Source organism: Babjeviella inositovora (genome assembly GCF_001661335.1).
Source record: "Babjeviella inositovora NRRL Y-12698 unplaced genomic scaffold BABINscaffold_16, whole genome shotgun sequence".
NCBI classification, from domain to species: domain Eukaryota; kingdom Fungi; phylum Ascomycota; class Pichiomycetes; order Serinales; genus Babjeviella; species Babjeviella inositovora.
Window position 1 is genome coordinate 314,686 of NW_017566853.1, and position 20,886 is coordinate 335,571.

Here is a 20,886-nt window from a genome sequence, read left to right on the forward strand (position 1 = left end):
TTTGACAAACCTGGACACGATATAGCTTGTATATGCACGAACAAGTCCATCCTAATCGATAAAATGATGTGGCCAAATATTATTAATATGAGCACTTTGTTAGAATTCTTCCGTTATGAGTACTTTGCTCATATATTACAACCTTGCTGTCTACCCATGAACACTATCCTGAGTTGACCATTGGCATATGGTCGTTAACCAAGATAATATCTGTTTTTTCTTTTCATTACGGCTGAATCTCTATCGGTAAAACAACCTGAGTTTATCGTATCGCTTATGTGTACAAGATGATCTTCTTTCGTCCCACAAGCTCGTTCTTGCTCACCTCACGAATCGAGCCGGTGTCATGGAGAAGAAGCCCTTTGTCCAAAACTGCATCCTCGTTGATATCGTCAAAGTCACGAAAAACACTGGCCCGACCTGGGTCTACGTCCCCATTGTTAAACTCACCAGGGGGGGCGGCGTCAAAGTTCAACTCGTTTATCAAGTTCAACCGCGAGATGTAGAAAATGGTGATAAACGACACCAAATTAACCAACCAAACGAGCATCATAATGATCGCGAACCCGGTGACCGCGCGGCGTAGTGTGCACAAATTGGCATTACCGGTCAGACAAGTAGCAGATGCAGGCATCATGGCCCCTACAGACAAGCCAAAGCCCACAACGGAGAGGATACTTGCAACCAAACAGTAGAAAATCCCGTTGTTATGATCGTACGACATCAAATTCACCATGAACATCATGGAAACAAACACTAGCAAACAACTCTGGAAGATGAGGTAAATCCAGATCCCCTGGGCGATTCCTGTATCGGCATTAACCCCGTGGGCTGTGAGTGCAATCATGATCACCCCACAACACATCTGGAAGAAATGCACCACAAAGCTGAGCGTCATGGGCACGGGGTTTCCACCAACTACCAACGGCGATGACCCCAACGGATGGATCATCACTTTATGGATCAAAGCCTTTTCCATAGAACGTGCCCGCTCCTTTTCAGAGGTCAGGGTGAACTGGCTCGCCTTTTCCACAAGATCCTCCGTCATCGTACACTCGCTGCCCGAAATACTGGTTCTGACGGCATTCTCCATAGTCATAAACGGCGCAGCCAGTAGCTCGGTCGGCGGACGCAGCTTCAAGAAAGGCGTTTGGTTGTGCACCATGGTCCGGTTACCAGCCAAGAAATCATACTTTCCTTCGCGCAGGGGCAAGCGGCCGAGAAGTGTAAGCGGCGGAACTGCTGGCGGCGTGGTGGCCCCAAACGCGGAAGGTGGATTGTACTCGGAGTAATCTGGCTGGTTGTATTCGTCTAGGATCTCTGGGCGGTAGTAGGCCTGCTCTGCAATATCCGTGCCGTCTGGTTCGTGATACTGCGATTGTTCTGCGTATCTGGTCGCGTTTGGATCTTTTGGTTCGAAGTTAAGCGGATTTCCGATCGGTGCGGAGAACTCGTGAAACATCGGCTGCGACTCTCCAGAAACTTTGCAGGCTTGGGGGTCGTATGCTCGTCTCCGCCCATTAGAGGAGAGACGAGCATCTATAATGTAATCCTGGCTACGAGCGTGTGGAAGCGGTTGCGGAAGCCGCTCCAGACTCTGCTGTGAGATACGATGCCAGTCACGTGGTTGGTGGGCCTGTGGTTCGTACTCCTCAGTTGACCCCAGCATCCGCAATGTATCCGGAACGGTATCCCCTTCTGAGGGTGTGGCGTAGGGTCTATGAGTGTAATGCGATGAGCTGGTATCCTCTTCGAGGGGACTCGCCTCTGACATGGCTCGGCGGCTGGTTTGCGGGAACCGCGTGTGAGGCTGGCGGAAAAGTCGTTCTGTGGTGCTGGAGGCAGGCGATATAGGGTCTTCGGCCGCAAAGGCACCCGTGAGGTCAAACCCCAATTCACTGTGGGACGAGGCACGGCTGGAGGACACGGAAGTCCGCTGTTTGGCAGGGCTGGCCCTCGCGGTGCAGTACTCGGAGCTGTTTCGGTCACCTTCCGACGTTCTTCTATCGGATTTTCCAGAGACGGTTCGTTCTCTAACATTGATATCTGGGTTGTGCACTCTGTATCGTTTGGGAACCCCTGTAATTCCAGAGGTAGGTTGGTGATGCTCGACACCTCGATTGGGGCGACTTGTTCCTTGTGTCATGATTCGCGATGAAGGAATTGGGATAATGAAAAGACGGATAGTAGGTCTACCGAAAAGTGGTGATCTCTTACTGATATATGATAGGCATCAGATCTTAGCAGCGTGGCTAAGGACCTCCCTTGACCTCAGGCAGCCTCCTGCAGCCGAAGACAGAAAACGTGAAAAGCTTACCCAAAGCGGAAAACTCATAATAGAAGTCATCTAATTATATGCAGGGTTATGCACGTTCGAAGATGAAGATGTCGTAAAGGCGGGTCAGCAGAGAATGTCACATCTGACAATCTAATTATCTGTAAATTAAGAGTTTAGTGAAGTCAATAGGGGTCCTTATTTTTCGAGGTGGAGTGGTCACTCCTTTATTGGGTCTGCTGGCCAGTAATGCATGTGCATCATTTCGTGTTATACAACCTAGTCCTCTATATCTCTTTTCTAAGCTTTATTCAGGTATTATCTATAGCAAGGCTAACCCTCAGCCCCTATGGTAGATTTGACTACGTGTACTGATGCTTGGATCAACAGGATAGTGGGAATGTCATTCACTGGCTCTTGTGAAAGTGACCTTGATTGAGGACCAATCGCTTTTTAGTGCAACTATAACTCCAGCAAATATTGATTACCGTACGCGCTAGAGGTATGCCTTCCAATAATTTAGGATGCACATTTATGAATAAGAATTGGCCACAGCCTTCCTTAATCGTAGCAACTCGATGGTCTGAGAAGGCAAGGCGTAGGGACGGTACGGCGCACGAGAATGCGCTATGACAAGTTGCCTATCGTAAACACTTATCATTAAATAGAAGAAAAGGGATTCAACCCTAGAAAAAAAAAGATAATAGAAAGCTATACCAGTAAGGATCAACGTTAATGGGGGAGGGAGAAACATGACTTGGACGTTCACTTATGCCCAAAGACATTAACCAAGAGAACTACCCAATGCCAGATATCTCACCATCGTTGTCTCTTTACACAAATGCCTACTTTGAGAGATTGAATTGAGTTGCTCAAAGTCCACTTGCCCCTCTGTTCAGTCCAACTTTGTTATATCATGAATACCAGCCTTACGCCCGAAATACTATTTAACCTGCACGTATAACCAAGCATCACGTGTTCAATATCATCTAATTTTCCAAGAAATGAACGGCGCCTAGTTGAATAGCAAGTGACGGTCCTCCTCTCTACACTTATTATGTCCGATCAACCGACCTACGACCCAGCTAGAGATGCTGAAGCCTCTACTGGAAAACGCAGACTTCTGCAAGAAGCGCTTCCACCCAAGCCTGTCCTGAAACCTACAACAGCCAAGCCCGTCTGGATGACAGACGAGCAGTTCAGCCAGTTCAACAAAATATCCTCGGCGGGAACCCGGGTCCCAACTTCGGAAGCCAAACCTGAAAGCCCGTTGTCGGAGCTGCATAAGTTGAAGAGGCCGAACCGCCGGATGGATGTGGGCGACCAGCAGCGCAAAGCGCAGGAAGCACGAGAGCACGAGGAGCGCAAAACACAGCACCAAATGTCCCGCCACAACCCGCAACACAAGAACTACGTCAACAACAACGAACACGTGCGTGACTTCTACAACCAGAGGGCGCATATTGCGCGCAAGGAGAACAGAAACCTTTCTCCCATCATCAAAATGCGTAACTTCAACAATGCCATCAAGTACATCTTGATCAACACGTACGCGGCGGCCAACAACCGTGTACTCGAGCTTGGCTGTGGCAAGGGTGGTGACTTGAATAAGTACGCGATGGCACGCATTCGCCAGTTTGTGGGTATCGACATTAGTGACGCATCCATTGTGGAGGCCATCAAGCGGTACAAGAACTTGCGCCAGAAGCCGTTTGAGGCATTTTTCGCCACAGGTGACTGCTTCTCACTGACAGTGCCGGAAATCCTCACGCCCAACTTTGGGCTGGACCAGATCCAGTATCCATTCGATATGGTGTCGATGCAGTTTTGTTTGCACTACTCTTTCGAGTCGGAAGCCAAAGCTCGCCGCATGTTGGAAAATGTGTCCAAGTGCTTAAAGACAGGCGGATTTTTTATCGGGACGATTCCTGATTCCGATTTTATCAAGGCAAAGTTGGCTAGAAATCACGTCAAAAAGGTGGCAAACAAGAATAAGTTCGGGAACTCCATTTACTCGGTTGAGTTCGAGGAGGATGTGCCAGCAGACGGCAACTTTGGCAAGATCTACGGCAACAAGTACACGTATTTCTTGAAGGATGCCGTGGACAACGTGCCAGAGTACATTGTGCCGTTCAATGCATTCAGAGCGTTAGCCGAGGACTACAACTTGGAAATGAGATACAGAGGCTCTTTCACTGAGTTGTACAAGGAGCGTATTCCCGAGTGGTTCCATAGATTGAGTCCAAAGATTATTGAGGGCATGAAGAGATCCGATGGCAGCTACGGTGTGGAAGGCGAAGAGAAGGAGGCATGTGCGTTCTATCTCGCATTTTCCTTTGAAAAGATTTAAACCTGAGCAAAGTATATGTTAAAGATAAATAAAAGCTGAGTTAAAGATAAATGAATTTTAGTATAATTGATATTTAAAGACTATCGGCCAGTCCTCCGAAGGGGCTTGCATTATTTCACCTCACCGGTACTGTCTCGCATATTTCTGATCACAGTTCTGCCTTACCAGATCTTTGGTCCAAACCACTGGTCACAACATCAACACTAGATATACAACCACAGATAATTGTACTGGTGCATAACCCATGTTACAGATATTCGCGCCAGTTTGAGGGCTCAGGAAGAGACAGGATTTCTGTTGCACCATCGAGCAAAGTTACACTAGAACAGGTGTGATATAAGCCACTGTCTATGGCTCCGATACAAAGTGAACACAGCCATATTAAGTGCCCGCGTTATCTTCAATCCCAATCTACGCATTTCACAATCTTATCGACAATTTATAAGCTAATATATTTACATGAGCGGACGATATCCGACTATGGGAAATCCCATGCTGTGCACCCGCTAGGCGCTTTTCTCCTTGGCTTCCTTCACCCTTACTTCTTCTTGCTCTTAGGATCCTCAGGTGGTGGACCGTCCTTCTTCTTTGGTTTACCCTTACCTCTTCTTTTTCTGGCCAAGGTCATGTGCAACTTGTACTTGTCCTCATTGGTGATAAAACGGTGTTGGATCTCCTTAGGGAAGTGCTTCTTCAAATCGTACACGGAGGGAAAGCTGTTTGGAGTGTAGTAGGAGCCGGTAACGTGACCCTTCAACTTTCTCTTCAAGTACTTGGCACCGGTTCTGATCTGGGTAGGATTGTAAACCTCGTTGAAAACACCGCAGGACAACTTGATGAGCTGAGCAAGACGCAGTGCTGCAGGTGTGAGGGTGTTAGGAACAACTGGCATGACGAGGTCTTCCTATCTGTACTGGGTCAGTTTGGCGTACCTCTCCACTTTGTATATTTTTCATCGTAGTCAATCTGTTGCGAGCAGCCGGGTAACAAATCCGGTAGATACACGCTTTTACCATCCGGTACATAAGGCTTTGCTTCTAGAAGATGCCATCCATTTTTTTTTTTTTTTCTTTCACTCATGCAGCTTAGTAATATTCTTATATATTGAGTGAGATTTCCAATGAAGAGGTACGAAGCCATCCCAGATTCTGATACCGCCAAAAAACAAAAAATGTCCCAGCCAGAAAAGGAAAATTTATTCACCTCTCTCGGTGACCAGGCACAGAACGTTGACGACGGTGAAACCGCTGACGCCCCAGAGTTCGACGACCAAGGCCTCCGCACCACCGGGGCTTACGACGCGATGGGTCACCCGGTCCAGGAAATCGAGTCCTTGTGCATGTACTGCCACGAGACTGGTGTCACCCGTATGTTGCTCACCTCCATTCCGTACTTCCGTGAAGTTGTGATCATGTCCTTCGAGTGTCCACACTGCAACTTCAAGAGCACCGACATCCAGCCGGCCTCCGAGATCCAAGAAAAGGGCTCCAGATACACCTTGAAGATCGAATCGAGGTCAGACTTTAACAGACAGGTCATCAAGTCGGAGACCGCGAATGTCAGATTCCCAGAGTTGGACATCGAGATTCCCCCAAAGAGAGGCCAGTCCACCACTGTCGAGGGTCTTCTCTCAGAGATGATCCAGGACTTGGAGAGCGACCAGCCAGTTAGAAAGAGCATCCAGCCAGAAATGCATGAGAAAATCCAAGGCGTCATTAACAAGATCCAGTCCTATATTGACTGCGCAGAAGGGACCTTGCCGTTAACCGTCACCTTGGATGACCCGGCCGGTAACTCCTGGATCGAGTTCCTCCCAGGTGAGGCTAGCCACAAGTGGTCTTCCCACCAGTACAACAGAACCGATGATCAAAACGTGACTCTCGGCTTGCTCAGCGAAGACACGCTTGCCGAACAAAGATCGCAGGCCGCTGAGGACAGAAAGGCCAGGAAGGCTGCGTTGGAAGAGGAGGAGAGAAACCCATCCGTTGTCGGCTTTGTCTCTGACCAATCTGAGATTGAAAACTTTGAGAACGAAGTGCAAACCTTCCACGCCACTTGTTCCTCCTGTTTCGCCCCCTGCACCACCCACATGAAGCCAGTCAAGATCCCACACTTCACCGACGTCATCATCATGTCCACATCGTGTGATGGCTGTGGTTACAAGTCCAACGAGGTCAAGACCGGTGGCGCTATCCCAGACAAGGGTAAGAAGATTACCTTGGCCGTCGATGACCCAGAGGATTTGGCCCGTGACATTCTCAAGTCCGAAACCTGTGGCCTCACCATCCCTGAGTTAAACTTGGACTTAACCCCGGGGACCTTGGGTGGCCGTTTCACCACCATTGAGGGTTTATTAAAGCAGGTCCATGAGGAGTTGACCAACAGGGTCTTCCAGCACACCTCCGACTCCATGGATGACGAAACCAGAACCAGGTGGCTCACCTTCTTCAACAACTTGCAGGTCGCTATGGATGGTGGTTCCAAGTTCACCGTAATTATGGAGGATCCGTTGGCCGCGTCCTACATCCAGAACGTCTACGCTCCGGACGCTGATCCAAACATGGAGATTGTTGAGTTTGAGAGAACTTTCGACCAGAACGAAGACTTGGGTCTCAACGATATGGATGCCTAAGCACGCCACTAGAAAACGATGAGCTGAGATCTCCTGTATAGTATGAATGTATGGTTATGTCAAATGGCCAGTTCCAGGTTTCCAAGAGGTTTCCTTTCGGGCAAACTAAAGTGGGGGAGATGGTGTGCAAAAAAAAAAAAGTGGAGATGGATAAGCTTGCAGCACTTGCTGACCAACTCTGTAACCATAGCTTGGTCAAGTGATCCCTCGTTAATAACCATAATATATGATTGATACAAGCGCCCAGTCATATTCTAGCCATTGAATATTCACGGAAATGAACAGAAAGTCCCGGAATGGGCCTGTATATAAAGTTTTGTTAAGCCTTGCTCCCAATAATGGTAGGCCAGCATCGGAAAGTGATCATGCACCAGGTAAACCAAGGTTGTGGTGATAGGGAAACTAAATCCGGTAGGGTCTCTCAATCCAACGGCTGCTGAAATTATTTAAACTCCTTTTGAAAAAAACTAGTCTCACAGCTACAACGAATTCATATTAACAATAAATTAAAACTAACAGGGCCTGGTGGTTACCAGAATCCCAGGCTCCCTAAATTACTCACCTCCTGGCACCCTTGACCACAGCAATCATGTCCTCGACGACAGCTGGGTTGGATAAAGTGGAAATGTCACCCAACTGGTCCTCTTCCCCAGCCAAGATCTTTCTCAAGATTCTTCTCATGATTTTACCGGAACGAGTCTTTGGCAAATCGTCAACAAGCAAAATCAACTTTGGGGCGGCAAACGGACCGATTTCCTTTCTGACGGTCAAGATCAACTCCTTTCTGACAACCTCCAATTCCTCAGCGGTGGTTGGTTTGGAGTCCTTTAAGGCAACGTAGGCGGCAACGGCCTGGCCTGTCAACTCATCTGGATAACCAACAACCGCGCTTTCGGCAACCAATTTGTGCTCGATCAAGGCTGCTTCGATTTCCGCAGTGGACAACCTGTGACCAGAAACGTTGACAACATCATCAACGCGCCCTAAGATCCAGTAGTAGCCATCGACATCACGAGCAGCACCGTCACCGGTAAAGTACAAGTTAGGGTACGGCTTCAAGTAGGTGTCGATGAATCTGGCGTAGTCTTTGTAGATACCGTTGGTGATAGATGGCCAGGCAGACCTGATACACAAGACACCTTCGGCTGGAGATTCCTTGATTTCCTCACCAGAGACAGGATCGACGATCAACGTGTCGATACCAAAGAATGGGAACGAAGCGGCACCGGCCTTGGTTGGGGAAACACCGGCAAGAGGGGTGATTAAGTGGGAGCCGGCTTCGGTGGCCCAGTAGGTGTCGACAATGTGGCACTGACCACGGCCAATGTTGTCGTTGTACCAGTGCCACACCTCAGCAGCAATTGGCTCACCGACGGAGCCCAAGACTCTGAGGGAGTCCAACTTGTACGGCTCGATGTACTTGGAACCAGCACGCTTCAACAACCGCAAAGCCGTCGGCGCAACATAGAAGTGGGTAACCTTGTAATGGTCAACAATTTCCCAGTATCTGCTGTAGTTTGGATGGGCAGGGGTTCCTTCAAAGATGACAGTAGTAGCACCAAGCAACAACGGCCCGTAGACAACGTAAGTGTGGCCAGTAATCCAGCCAATATCACCTGCGGTGAAGAAAACGTCCTTCTCTGGGTGGAGGTCAAAGACGTACTTAGTGGTGAGAGCAGCCCCCAACAAGTATCCAGCAGTGGAGTGCTGGATACCCTTTGGCTTACCGGTGGAACCGGAAGTGTACAACAAGAAAATTGGGTCAGCAGAGTTGACTTTGACCGGTGGGGAGTATGGGTTGTACTTGACAACCTCCTCGTGCCACCAAACGTCACGGCCCTTGGTGAACGGAACGTGGGAGTTACCGGTTCTGCGGAACACCAACACGTTGGTGACCTGCGGGGTGGACTTCAAGGCTTCGTCAACAATCTTCTTGGTTTCGATGATCTTACCACCTCTCTTGGACTCGTCAGCGGTAACAACCAACTTGGATTGAGCATCGTTGATTCTGTCTCTCAATGAGGTAGAGGAGAAACCAGCGAAAACCACAGAGTGAAGAGCACCGATTCTGGTGATGGCCAACAAGGTGATCAAGGCTTCGGGAATCATTGGCAAGTAAACAGCGACGGAATCGCCCTTCTGGACTCCCAAAGACACAAGAACCTGGGCAACTCGGCAAACGTCCTTCAACAACTCACCGTAGGTGATGGTTCTGCCCTCGTTTGGTTCATCGGCCTCATAGACAATGGCAACCTTGTCTGGGTTCCTAAAGGCATGTCTGTCGACAGCGTTGTAACAGGCGTTCAATTCCCCGCCGACAAACCAACTTGGGATTTCCCCGTTGATAAAATCGTTGGCTGGAGACTCTGGAAATCTGGCGTGGGTGAAAGGGGTGTCCCAGTCCAACAAGTCGCGGGCCTGTTCACCGAAAAATGTGCTTGGGTCTTCGATGGACTGCTTGTACAACGTTTCGTAGTCGGCCTGGGAAGTCAAGTATGGCTTGGAGGTGTGTCTCTCGAGGAAGCCCGATGGCACGGCCTGTGCAGTCTCCTGGGTCAAATGTTCGTTTTCCGGCATTGCTATTAGAGTAGACTTTGATCTGTAAGCAACTTGTGAGTTCTTGGTTCGGAAAGAAAATAGAGTGCAAGAGGAAAATTAGCCTATCAGGGATGACGGCTACTTAAATATGTTTTGACGCGATTGCTTCAGCCCGGAAGCAAAACGCACCCATTTTCCCAGTAGCCGCCCATACCATGCAGCTGCAGTTACTCCGAGCCGCGAGGTGTGACACGATTCCCCACCATTTTCAGAGGAGGGGTAATGACCACCGCTCCTACTTTTACGACGGGGGGCAACACACCTGTCTATCCGCCAAGAAAATTCAGTCTCGCCTACACGAATATTGGATGGGAGAATAAAACTTGAATTTTTAATATCTGCCTGCCTGCCTCATATTTTACGACTCTCCTGCTAAAATAGAATACGTCTCTCGTATGCTTCGGAATGGCAAGACTTTAGCACCACGTTAGATACTACGTTGTCGGCACTATTATGACTGTGTACAGGAAATCACTGCTCCGGTTTCTCCTGCCGGAGGATGTATCCCGAGAGGATCTCAGCTTTTTGCGATCGTTTGCTCAACAAATCTTAGTCGTGTATGTGCAGGAGATTTGGCCACGGCGTATGTAAAGCGGTTGTATGGCCGTTGTTGAGTCGCCTCTGAGAGCCCCTTTTAATATTTCACCAGCGGTCACCGGTGTTATTCGTATAGTCTATGTCATTAGCGGTTTAGGCGTTTAAAGAGTTATGGGTTTGTAACGATTGCGCATTCCAAACCGGATTCTTATTGGGCACCATCCACAAAAGCTCAGCCTTTGCGAATCGGATTATTCCCCGGGATTAGTAACATAGTACTGGAACCTTACCGTAAAGATAGGCCTCGGAGTCACAGGGGTGCCTCGAGGCCTTTTTCAAAGTGAGAAAGACGATATGCACAATGTGCAAGATAATCACTTTCCAGGCGATGGCTCCCAAAAGAGACCAAAAAATTTACACGAATACGAACAGAGGACACAATGTGCGATATATGGCAGTAAGCTGTCTTTGCCAAGACTGCCGCATCTGTTGTGTACAAAGATTACATACGAGGCTATAACCGCAGCATAACACCCCGCTTTCGGAATCATTTTCTCCCTTAACTTCAATAACTCTTAGTTCAACGTGGAGCAGTGGTTTTGGAAAGAGAAGAGCCTTCAACTCCCCAGACTTTGACAATGGCTCCACTCCGGAGGGACGTCGAGTATTTGCCATGCACGATTAGGCAGGGGCTAAACACATCACGTGCATTCAGAAGTGACCGGATAGCTGTAGGGGCTTGAGGTTTAATTTTTAAGAATTTTCGGAGGTACGGAAAAAAAGGCCCAAGAGAGGTGAGTAATTTGAAATAGTAACTTTGTTTTTGTGAGAGCACAAACTTTAGGCTTCCAGCTCCAGCTTTGTGAAATGACCGTGTGCAGCCATTTTGGGAGGTGTGCGTCTCGAACATATGGTGGAGGCGGGGCTCCTGGCGCGGGGTACATGCCTGTTTAGCCAGCACCTTCACAGTTGTGTGCAGCTTTCTGGACTCCGTTCCTCCTGGGGCTTGGCAGACGTTGATCACACCATTGCTGGTGCTTAAATATCCTTTGGGGCATAGGCGAGTGACCCATTCATTGTGATTATTCTCCGTCATGGACGAGTCTGGTACAACATACATCTAATGACTTGGGAAGGATGGGTTTGATAGAAGATAGGCCGAAGGCCCTCTTAAGAGAATCACGATAGTGAAGGTGCTAACACTGATATCATGGTACAGAACCTTAGACTGTTGCTAGCATGCTATCCTTATGCCTAGGATAATTAAACTATTACCTAAATCAAATAATGCGGTTATGCCGATGTAAACGGCAGATGGTTTCGCTATCTTCTGCAGCCCCACAACTGTTTTCCTGCAGGTCGCCGAACACCCGTTGCACTGACAGAACGTTAGCTGAAAATCGCCATAAAATGTCCTTGCAGCCACCCGAGACCGCCATATCAAAGCAAGGGCCGAAGCCATTGCTCGGAAGCTCTTACGGTCTCACTCCAGACGACCAAAAGCCAACTTTAAGACGCAGCCCCTTCACCCCCTTCTTGTGGGTCCGGTGGTCACTCCATCTCTCCCTCAGACCCACAATTACACGTACATGTGTAAATATTGAGTGTTCCCTATCGGTCCGTATTGGTAACCAGCCGCCCGGGTAACACATCCTGTATATAGTCTCCAGTACTACGCGTTCCAAATTTTTCCTACTCCCAGCCTGCAAGCACCGGACAAACCGTGATTGCAAGCACACTGTCTGGGGCGAGTGACAGGGCAACCGATAGACGCCCACGCCACACAGCTAGAAAGGGCGAACCTCAAACTATATCCAGTAAGCCTAGGCCATCCCGTATACTACATCCTTTTCTTTTGTGCTGTCTGATATGGTCTACGAACAATTACCCTTTGACGCCTTAACCGTGAATGAAAACGAAAAGAAGCGTACGTATTTCTTGAAATTACGATCAGGCTGTACCGCCGTCTTCCCCTCGAAAGGACTACTAACAATCCAGGCGTGGCGTACTTCTACGACTCAGATGTGGGTAACTACGCTTACGGTGCTGGTCACCCAATGAAGCCCCACCGTATCAGAATGGCCCACTCATTGATTATGAACTACGGGCTCTACAAGAAGATGGAAATATACAGGGCCAAGCCAGCCACCAAACAGGAGATGTGCCAGTTTCACACCGACGAATACATTGACTTCTTGAGTCGAGTAACCCCAGACAACTTGGACATGTTTTCCAAAGAATCCGTCAAGTTCAACGTCGGGGACGATTGTCCGGTGTTTGACGGGTTATTTGAGTACTGTGGGATCTCGGGCGGTGGGTCCATGGAGGGTGCCGCGCGTTTGAACCGGGGCAAGTGCGACATAGCAATCAACTACGCCGGCGGCTTGCACCACGCCAAAAAGTCAGAGGCCTCTGGGTTCTGCTACTTGAACGACATTGTCTTGGGGATCATTGAGTTGTTGCGGTATCACCCCAGAGTGTTGTATATTGACATCGATGTCCATCATGGTGACGGTGTCGAGGAGGCCTTTTACACCACCGACAGAGTCATGACGTGCTCCTTCCACAAGTACGGTGAGTTCTTCCCCGGAACCGGTGAATTGAGAGATATCGGAGTGGGTCGTGGTAAGAACTACGCCGTGAATATTCCGTTGAGAGACGGGATTGATGACTCCACATACAAATCCATGTTCGAGCCAGTAATCAGCAAGATCATGGAATGGTACCAGCCGTCTGCGGTGGTGTTACAGTGCGGTGGTGACTCTTTGTCAGGAGACCGTTTAGGGTGCTTCAACTTGTCGATTATGGGCCATGCCAACTGTATCAACTTTGTAAAATCCTTCAATTTGCCCACGATGGTGGTTGGTGGGGGTGGCTACACCATGAGAAATGTCTCAAGAACCTGGACCTATGAAACCGGGTTGTTAAACAACGTGTTGTTGGACAAAAACTTGCCGTACAACGACTACTACGAGTACTATGGGCCGGACTACCAGTTGGATGTCAGACTGTCCAACATGCACAATGCCAACTCTCCGGAGTATTTGGATAAGATCTTGACGCAGATCTTTGCAAATTTGGAACACACCAAATTCGCGCCCCTGGTGCAGATGCAAGACGTTCCACGAGACATGTGTGACTTGTCAGATGACGAGGGCGAGGATACCAACGAGGCCATGGATACCCAGGGTGGGTCAGAGTTTGCGCGTGACTCGTTGGTGGAAACAAAGGGCGAGTTCTACGAAGATGACCACATGGCCCAGGGTATCGGATCCAAAAATACCAGCTTGAACGGCAGGATAGACGTTGAGGGTGTCTTTGGGAGTAAACGAAAGTCTCTAGTCGATAAAGGTGAATCTAAAAGCACGAATGGTGCGTTAGCCGAGGGTGCAGGTGAATCACAGGAAACTGCGGGTGCCCTGGCCGATGGGGATATAAAAGCCGAAGGCGTGACCGAAGCCGCGACTGAATCTAATGACGTGGATATGACGGCAGAGGAAGTTGAAGCAGCCATTCCTCAGGAGGCCTCGGTTTCAGAGGCTGGCCTCTCTGTCGATTCAGAATCCAAGTAAGTGACCTATTCCGTGGATACGATTTCTGCCTGGGCTCTTCTGTTCCCAATACAATTGAATTATACAGGTTTTAGTTGGTTTCGAGCCACCTTGGGCTCTATTGATTTAGCGGCCAGTCACCGGTTTTATATAATAGAGCTTTGTCTTACGTGATACTATCGTAATTAGATGTAGAACCTGCATTGTGGTGTGCAACCCCTTTAGTAACAGCCCATCAACATCCTCTTTGCCAGCAATAAAAGCAAAATCACTAAACCTCCTGATTGCCACTGTCTGCGGGTGTTACACCCCAGATAAAGGTCTCCCTTTAGCCTGAAGATCCTCATGGCTGATGTTTCTGGGCTTTGGATAACGCTTGTGTCGAACAACGAGTTGGGTAAGGAGGGGCTAATTATAATTGCATTCATGCCTGAACGTGTGCGATGAGCCAGCTCTTCCCATCGTATCAAAATTGATTTATAATGCTGGTCGGAGGAGCATTCCAATGTTGTTGTTTTTAGCACTGTCTATATGCAGCACTGTATCGCTTTGCGCGTTTTAACATAGAGGGTCGTGGAACTATAAAGTCAGAAAAGCCGCGGATGAATTTTATAAAGCCCTCTAGCGCTGCAGAACAAGGGTTATTCTCCCTTTTTCGGGCGGCAGTCCACTCTATCCGTACACTTTGACATGAGAATTCGCTTTCTTGGTGGCTAAAACATCACCTCCCAAGCTATGGCTGTTTCACGCCCTACCGTACTCGCTTTCGAGAGCCTGGGCCTCCTGGGCCTTGCGTTGGTCGCCCCAGGCACGCAACCGGATGTCCAACTCGCGCTGCAACGCGACGTTGCGCTCCAACTCCACCATTGTCAGGCGGTTGACACGAAACACAAGCCCGCTGTGCAAGTAGCCAAGGTCGTAATCGTCATCCAAAACGAAAGTTTCCGGGTTCAGAAGCGGAAACATCCACTGCATCCAGCCCTCGCCCATGGTGGTGCGCCAGTTAGCCCTCCAGCCGAGGTCAAATATGTTCAACTTCCCGGGATTGATAGATCTGTCACGCGCGCGGACATTGTTAAATTCATACGACTCGATAGTGGTGGTATTGCACAATACCTGATAGATCGTGAGGCCCGTAAAGACACTAAGTGCCACGGCCATGGCCATGGAGACAACGAATAAAAACACCCAGTTCAAGTTGATAAACTCCGACTCGTAACCACGGCCGCCGTCTGCCGTTTCGGTGAAAATAAAGTCATAGACGAACTTAGCCGAAGCACTGAACGCGACAAACGCGTAAACTACGGTGTAGCCCAAAAACTGCACAAAGTAGCGGTAGTTGTTGTGGCCAATACACACGGCGAACCATGGACAGTGGTGGTCCATCCGCAAGATGCAGCGACGACAGGCTGAGCAGTGGTGTGTGCGGTCTGGTTTCCAAACCGAACACTTTGTGCAGTAGCGGAAGCCCCCAGAGAGCTTCACGGTGTGAGAATTCGCCACAAGTCCAGCAGGCGGGCCCGGTATGTCGCCGTCAACGGAGGCCATGCGCATTTCGGGAAAATCAAGCGGCGATCCCGGGCCGTGGATCACGACAAGGTAGTATGTACCGAGCCCGAGCGCTAAAAGTAGCGTGGAGGCAATCCGGAGCAGCCATTTCGGCACCGCCAGCGCCGCCTCGCTTATACCGAGCAAGGCAAAGTAAGACCAGACGTAGATTGCGGAACAGAGCACCTTTGGAAAGGCAGAGGCAAAGAGGCAACAATACCGCTCAAGCGAAAAGCACCGTCTCATGGAATAAGTGAATGAGTAGACGTAGGCGGGAAAGAGGAACGAGGCGAGGTTGGAGTTTTGATATTGCAGGTGCAGTCAGAATCCTGCACAATGGATAATAAACCCGAGACGTTTAAAATGAGGGAGGAGTATTTTACGAAATCAACGGGGTTTATGTTTTATTGGTCACATACTCCGCCATTTCTAAATGTAAGTGATTTATTTTGGCTCTTATGTTGCCAGCTGTGGGTCAGTAACAACTGGACTTGGGCTCGGAGGCGGGTGATCAGTAGATTTTGTGGCGAAAGCCCAGCCAAGATTGGTAAGAGGAACTTGATAGTACCATGTATTCAATCGCCCCCCTGCCATTAAAGCTGTGGTTATCTGTCTTAACGATACTATATACTCTTACGTGACTTCTATCAGGTACAATATCTATGTTAGGGGTATGTTTAGTCGTCAGTGTGGGTAGAACCCTAGTATTGGCACTGTTTATGGGGCTGGGCGAATTGTGTCTATGTTCATTGTAGAGGTTTATGTTGACCTTAGAGACGTCTCTCCGATCAAAGATAACGCGTCGGGTTTACAACAGTTCTACCCGTCACTTCTGACCAACGGAGGCTCTTAGGAACCTCTTGGGCTTGAAATGAGAGTAGTAAGAAGAAAATGATTAGAAACGAAAGAGGGGTGTAAACATTGTTCCGCCTTCTGAGAATTTTTGAGGCAGCATTCCCGAAAGCCAGTCCACTAAGGTATTTTGGAATGGGTGGAGAGAACTCATTTTTTATATTTAATAGTGGCCACCTACTTCTGTATTTTATATAAAAACCTCGTACAGAGGTTATCTACGATGTATCGATTTAATATATTCACCACAAGTCAGTTTATAGCGCGGAACCACAAAGAACAATTTTTACCCCTATCTCATACACGAATGTATATGAGAACCGCCATCGGCCCATTTTTCGTACCAAACTCAGTGCCTGTACTAAAGATCTGGTTCTTCAGCACCGTAAATCTATACATATCTTTGGTTAAAAGCGTTTAAAATTAAGCTATATCAATTCCGCAACTGTATGTATAGGGAATCCTCCTATATATAACTAAGCCAGGCCATAACTACATATTAAACTCTGCACTTAACGCTTCTCAAAAACGTCATTCGTGTCTGTCAGAATGCTAAACGACAACTCGGTTTCGGAAGATGGACCTGGAGTAACAGAAATTGGTGGTTGGGTAATGGTTTGGGAGTGGCAAGTAGTGTATGTGGTTGTGGAAACGCATGGCTTCCAGTAGGTATGGCAATTTTTGCCGTTATTGTAATACTCCTTAGAGCTGGTGCTGTAAGTGACCAAACTGGTAACGGTAGTACAGGTCCCGGTAGGTGGTGGGACGTCGGTGGTACAACACTTACCCACAGTGTAGCTGGTACCGGTGAGCATGTAAGTGTCACACTTCCCCCAATGCCAGTAGTTGTGGTATACAACCTTGGTGGTAGTATAAGTACAAGGCTTCATGCAGAAACAGCAGTTTGGCTCCATCGTGGTACAAGAAGTGGCAGTGGTCTTGGTGGTACATCTTGAAATAGGGGAACAGGTTGGTCTTGTGGTGTAGTGGGTTCTACAATCTCTGTTGTTGTTGTACCACTCCTTCGACGTAGAGGTGTAATAAGCGGTGGATAAATCTGGAGTACATTGTTTGTAAGTGAAACACTTTTTTTCTTGGTGGAACCAGATAGGAGAGGCAACAACGTTTCCGGCAACGAGAACAGCTAAGAGAAGATTGGTGAGCATTATATAAACTAAGGCAGATCGGTTAGTATTAGGTACAACGATACAAATATGTCCTCATAGTTTTGCATACGGTACTAGCGGATAGGTTGAAAGATAATCAATAGCATGTAATTATATTGACTGCATTAAAAGCTGTATTTATAGGCAGATGTTTCAGAAACTATCAGAGATCATGGCCGGTAAAAATTCAGGTATTTGACATGTAACGGGTTGGGACATATTTTAGGTATATTAGTTCCAACTTATGCACCGTGTAGACAAGAGACTTATCGTCCCAAACTTTCAACCATCTGGGCAGGCGTAGACAACGCATATTCCCCCTTGGCATGCAGCCTTAAGCTGGTTCGAATTATATCGTTCCACCGCTCGCTCAGGCATGTTAACCATCGATTGGGAGTCTCCGCGTATCTTCCCCTTGGGAACCCTGACAAAAGATTGTTTGTCAATAGTACTCTCCATAAAGTACCCCACAAATCACGGCCTTTCTTTGGCAACCCTGTTCTCTACTATGTGATCTATCTCTGTACTAGTATGATCTTGATACTAAAGTCTTTGAAACTATGACTATTATAGTTCTGTGGTCCCACGCCTATCGGTTAAAACAGTCTGGTGGCGCAGGCCTAATTAACGGAATATTTTCCGCCTCCTCGATGACACAAACCATGTTGGGGCACGTGTTGTATAGGGTGCTTTGACCGTGGGCAGTGATTGCCAGGTCCGGTAGGTTCGCTAACCATATGACAATTCTATGCCCTCGGTGTACGTCTCACTTTGTGTGTACGCTCTCTTCCTCTGAAGCCACTTCCGCTATATGGGGCAGGGACATGGAGAAAAAGCAAAGCCAGAAGAGCTTTATTATATGTTCTACTAGAGCTGTTAATATTTAAACTTATACTAACTGGGTAATGCCGCCAACTCCTGGAAAGATCGAGAGAAGTATGCAAGGACCCTAGTTAGACGAGCGGTGTACCCCACTTGCTAATAATAGATCACCACTGTGTGGACGAAGCCCAAAGAAAGCTCTGTGATATGTCTTGATGGTCAATAACCTATAGAAGGGACTAACGTGGATACGAAGCCAATCGCCTGCCAGTTTCATATTTGGTGGCGGAGTTACCTAAAAGATAAAATGAGGTCTGGGCCGGACAGTACAAGACTGGTTGCTGGTTAACCAAATTGCAGGGTTGCATATCAGCCTACTTGCAGTCGCCTCCTAACTCCTTAAGCAGTATATTGAGGATGAATATTACAGGGTATTGGCATATTTTTAGTTTAAAGTCTCTGGAAGGAGCGTTTGGGCTCCTGATATAGCCCAAACTACACGTGCTTGGCAATCGGGCTGCATCAAAAGCTCTAACGCTTCTGTAATAACTGATAATTACTCTTGGTATCTGCTAGTCCGTGGAAACATGTAGCTCTCAGTTATTCTCTAATACGCTATCATTAATTATAAAAACCCGATAATACGTATACTCGCCGGGTTATAATTAGAAATTATCGCATGTATGCCTCAACCCCTCTATCGCCTGCAGGTACCGTCGGCATAGGAATCGCTAATATTGGCTTTGAAAGTTCAAATCTACATCTTCAAACAAACATATTAGAGACCAAGAGCAGGATAAAAGCAGTTGAACGTGTCTCCATTCGGTCATCGCTAGAAAAGAATTTTACTTAATCTAACTCCTCAACATGGCTTTGTCAAGCTCGAGGCGTACGTGCATGCATACTGCGAGGAACTTTAGTGCTCTCATTGAAGAACCGTCCCTCAGTCACCCCCGATCCAGTCTAAGTTCCGCAGTCTAGACATTAAAACACTAGTTTCAAGATATATTCACACGCTGATGTCGCCAAGCAACTGATATCGCTAAACTCCAGCCATGAGCTTGCAGGACGGAAGAAGTCAATTGCACATTACTCTTTTCATTAGCGAGATTGAAATGTTTCCATCGAAACCTCACAAATTCACTCGGGCCTCCATCGCTATTCTAAATGAGTAGACCCAACCTAAATATAGAAATACCTTGCCTCACTACTCTGAAATAAAACGAATCAAGATCTGATTATAAAAATTCAAAATTTATGGTATCAAAAGCTCTAGGGAGCACGAAAGAGAAGCAAAGAGCTAATAATGAGAGTCAAAAAGATGCTCGGAGATATAAAATATCACAAGAAACGGGAATAATAAGAGTTATGATGAAGGACCAACTAGAACAGTAGGAAAAGACGAAGTATGACATGAAAAAGAGTAGAAGTCAAAGTGGAGAGCGCAGTAAATATGCAAGATATCAAGCGGAAAATACCAGCCAGGCTCGTGGGTCACCGGAATAGACCAAAACAAGAAACCAGAAGGTAGGAGCAGCACCATGGGAAACTTTTGGAGTAATGAACCATACAGTAATGCTCAAAGAAAGAAAAGACGTAGAAGTCTGGGCGATGTAGAAATGAAAACAGTCAAAGAGCAATCAATGTATCAAGAGATATTGCAATATACGAGACATCAAAAGATATCCCAAAAGGGCGAAACAAACGGGCCAGATGAGTAGCCGAAAATTAGTGCCAGTTTATAACATAAACAAGAAAAAGGAAACGAGGCCAAAGACCAAGACTCCGAAAGAGCGTGGAACAGTACCCTGCGCAGCGGAAGATTCCCTCTTAACCGATGGAAGCTCAACAGCCTTTTGGTCATCATTGGAAGACCCCACTTTGTGCATCAAAGCTCTCTTGCGGAAAGAATCGCCAAAAATGTCACCCGAGTCCGTGGAAGTAAAGACAACTTCCACTGAAGACGTTGGGCAAAGAGCCTCAGTAATTGTAACATAAACCGTTACAGGTGGAGGACAAGAGGCAGATTCACTTGGTTGCGACACAGAAGACGCAGCACTAGAAGAAGCTGGGGTAGAAGACGCTGGAGCGGAAGACTCAGCACCAGAAGATGGAGCAGAAGACGCTGGGGCAGAAGACTCAGCACCAGAAGACACTGGAGCAGACGACGCTGGAGCAGAAGAACCTGGAGCAGAAGATTCAGCACCAGAAGATGGAGCAGACGACGCTGGAGCAGAAGATTCGGCACCAGAAGATGGAGCAGAAGACACTGGAGCAGACGACGCTGGAGCGGAAGAACCTGGGGCAGAAGAACCTGGAGCGGAAGATTCAGCACCAGAAGAAGCTGGAGCAGACGACGCTGGAGCAGATGACTCAGCACCAGAAGAAGCTGGAGCAGACGACGCTGGAGCAGACGATTCAGCACCAGAAGAAGCTGGAGCGGAAGACGCTGGGGCAGAAGACTCAGCACCAGAAGATGGAGCAGACAGAGGTGGGAGGAAACTCGAAGCCCCAACCGACTTAGATGGAACAGAACTGGACGAAGCTGGAGCAGA

The 20,886-nt window shown here is 48.0% G+C and overlaps 12 protein-coding genes across 12 annotated transcripts; 4 read left to right on the forward strand and 8 right to left on the reverse strand.

Moving 5' to 3' along the window:
* Positions 1 to 16: 16 nt before the first annotated feature.
* On the reverse strand, positions 17 to 2,230 carry BABINDRAFT_163653 (uncharacterized protein). The gene has a single exon (XM_019130030.1). It carries the CDS (start codon positions 2,144 to 2,146, stop codon positions 275 to 277), a length of 1,872 nt encoding a protein of 623 aa, XP_018982736.1. The 5' UTR covers positions 2,147 to 2,230; the 3' UTR covers positions 17 to 274.
* Positions 2,231 to 2,766: 536 nt separating this feature from the next.
* Positions 2,767 to 3,181, reverse strand: BABINDRAFT_101267 (uncharacterized protein). Its single transcript, XM_019126689.1, has one exon. It carries the CDS (start codon positions 3,027 to 3,029, stop codon positions 2,808 to 2,810), a length of 222 nt encoding a protein of 73 aa, XP_018982737.1. The 5' UTR covers positions 3,030 to 3,181; the 3' UTR covers positions 2,767 to 2,807.
* A 121-nt stretch (positions 3,182 to 3,302) lies between these two features.
* Positions 3,303 to 4,671, forward strand: ABD1 (mRNA (guanine-N7)-methyltransferase). Its single transcript, XM_019130031.1, has one exon. The coding sequence runs from the start codon at positions 3,333 to 3,335 to the stop codon at positions 4,623 to 4,625; it is 1,293 nt and encodes a 430-aa protein (XP_018982738.1). The 5' UTR covers positions 3,303 to 3,332; the 3' UTR covers positions 4,626 to 4,671.
* A 492-nt stretch (positions 4,672 to 5,163) lies between these two features.
* Positions 5,164 to 5,517, reverse strand: BABINDRAFT_169274 (mitochondrial 37S ribosomal protein mS33; the record flags this gene model as incomplete). The annotated part of the gene is made up of 1 exon (XM_019130646.1): positions 5,164 to 5,517. One exon carries the CDS (start codon positions 5,515 to 5,517, stop codon positions 5,164 to 5,166), a length of 354 nt encoding a protein of 117 aa, XP_018982739.1.
* A 279-nt stretch (positions 5,518 to 5,796) lies between these two features.
* ZPR1 (zinc finger-containing protein) lies at positions 5,797 to 7,257 on the forward strand (the record flags this gene model as incomplete). The annotated part of the gene is made up of 2 exons (XM_019132046.1): positions 5,797 to 5,863; positions 5,900 to 7,257. 2 exons carry the CDS (start codon positions 5,797 to 5,799, stop codon positions 7,255 to 7,257), a joined length of 1,425 nt encoding a protein of 474 aa, XP_018982740.1.
* Positions 7,258 to 7,720: 463 nt separating this feature from the next.
* On the reverse strand, positions 7,721 to 9,880 carry ACS1 (acetate--CoA ligase 1). Its single transcript, XM_019130032.1, has one exon. The coding sequence runs from the start codon at positions 9,832 to 9,834 to the stop codon at positions 7,816 to 7,818; it is 2,019 nt and encodes a 672-aa protein (XP_018982741.1). The 5' UTR covers positions 9,835 to 9,880; the 3' UTR covers positions 7,721 to 7,815.
* Positions 9,881 to 10,518: 638 nt separating this feature from the next.
* Positions 10,519 to 10,938, forward strand: BABINDRAFT_163657 (uncharacterized protein). The gene has a single exon (XM_019130033.1). The coding sequence runs from the start codon at positions 10,747 to 10,749 to the stop codon at positions 10,921 to 10,923; it is 177 nt and encodes a 58-aa protein (XP_018982742.1). The 5' UTR covers positions 10,519 to 10,746; the 3' UTR covers positions 10,924 to 10,938.
* Positions 10,939 to 11,442: 504 nt separating this feature from the next.
* On the reverse strand, positions 11,443 to 11,842 carry BABINDRAFT_163659 (uncharacterized protein). Its single transcript, XM_019130034.1, has one exon. The coding sequence runs from the start codon at positions 11,829 to 11,831 to the stop codon at positions 11,673 to 11,675; it is 159 nt and encodes a 52-aa protein (XP_018982743.1). The 5' UTR covers positions 11,832 to 11,842; the 3' UTR covers positions 11,443 to 11,672.
* Positions 11,843 to 11,887: 45 nt separating this feature from the next.
* BABINDRAFT_101286 (RPD3/Clr6 family histone deacetylase) lies at positions 11,888 to 14,064 on the forward strand. The gene is made up of 2 exons (XM_019126690.1): positions 11,888 to 12,319; positions 12,391 to 14,064. Exons 1-2 carry the CDS (start codon positions 12,262 to 12,264, stop codon positions 13,962 to 13,964), a joined length of 1,632 nt encoding a protein of 543 aa, XP_018982744.1. The 5' UTR covers positions 11,888 to 12,261; the 3' UTR covers positions 13,965 to 14,064.
* A 623-nt stretch (positions 14,065 to 14,687) lies between these two features.
* Positions 14,688 to 17,602, reverse strand: BABINDRAFT_15649 (palmitoyltransferase; the record flags this gene model as incomplete). The annotated part of the gene is made up of 2 exons (XM_019127286.1): positions 17,043 to 17,602; positions 14,688 to 15,732 (listed from the first exon to the last, which is right to left on the reverse strand). Exons 1-2 carry the CDS (start codon positions 17,507 to 17,509, stop codon positions 14,688 to 14,690), a joined length of 1,512 nt encoding a protein of 503 aa, XP_018982745.1. The 5' UTR covers positions 17,510 to 17,602.
* On the reverse strand, positions 17,600 to 18,093 carry BABINDRAFT_163664 (uncharacterized protein). Its single transcript, XM_019130035.1, has one exon. It carries the CDS (start codon positions 17,966 to 17,968, stop codon positions 17,792 to 17,794), a length of 177 nt encoding a protein of 58 aa, XP_018982746.1. The 5' UTR covers positions 17,969 to 18,093; the 3' UTR covers positions 17,600 to 17,791.
* A 1,977-nt stretch (positions 18,094 to 20,070) lies between these two features.
* Positions 20,071 to 20,874, reverse strand: BABINDRAFT_10306 (uncharacterized protein; the record flags this gene model as incomplete). The annotated part of the gene is made up of 1 exon (XM_019126715.1): positions 20,071 to 20,874. A coding segment is annotated over one exon (804 nt), but the record flags the coding sequence as incomplete, so codon positions are not given.
* Between the last annotated feature and the right edge of the window lie 12 nt (positions 20,875 to 20,886).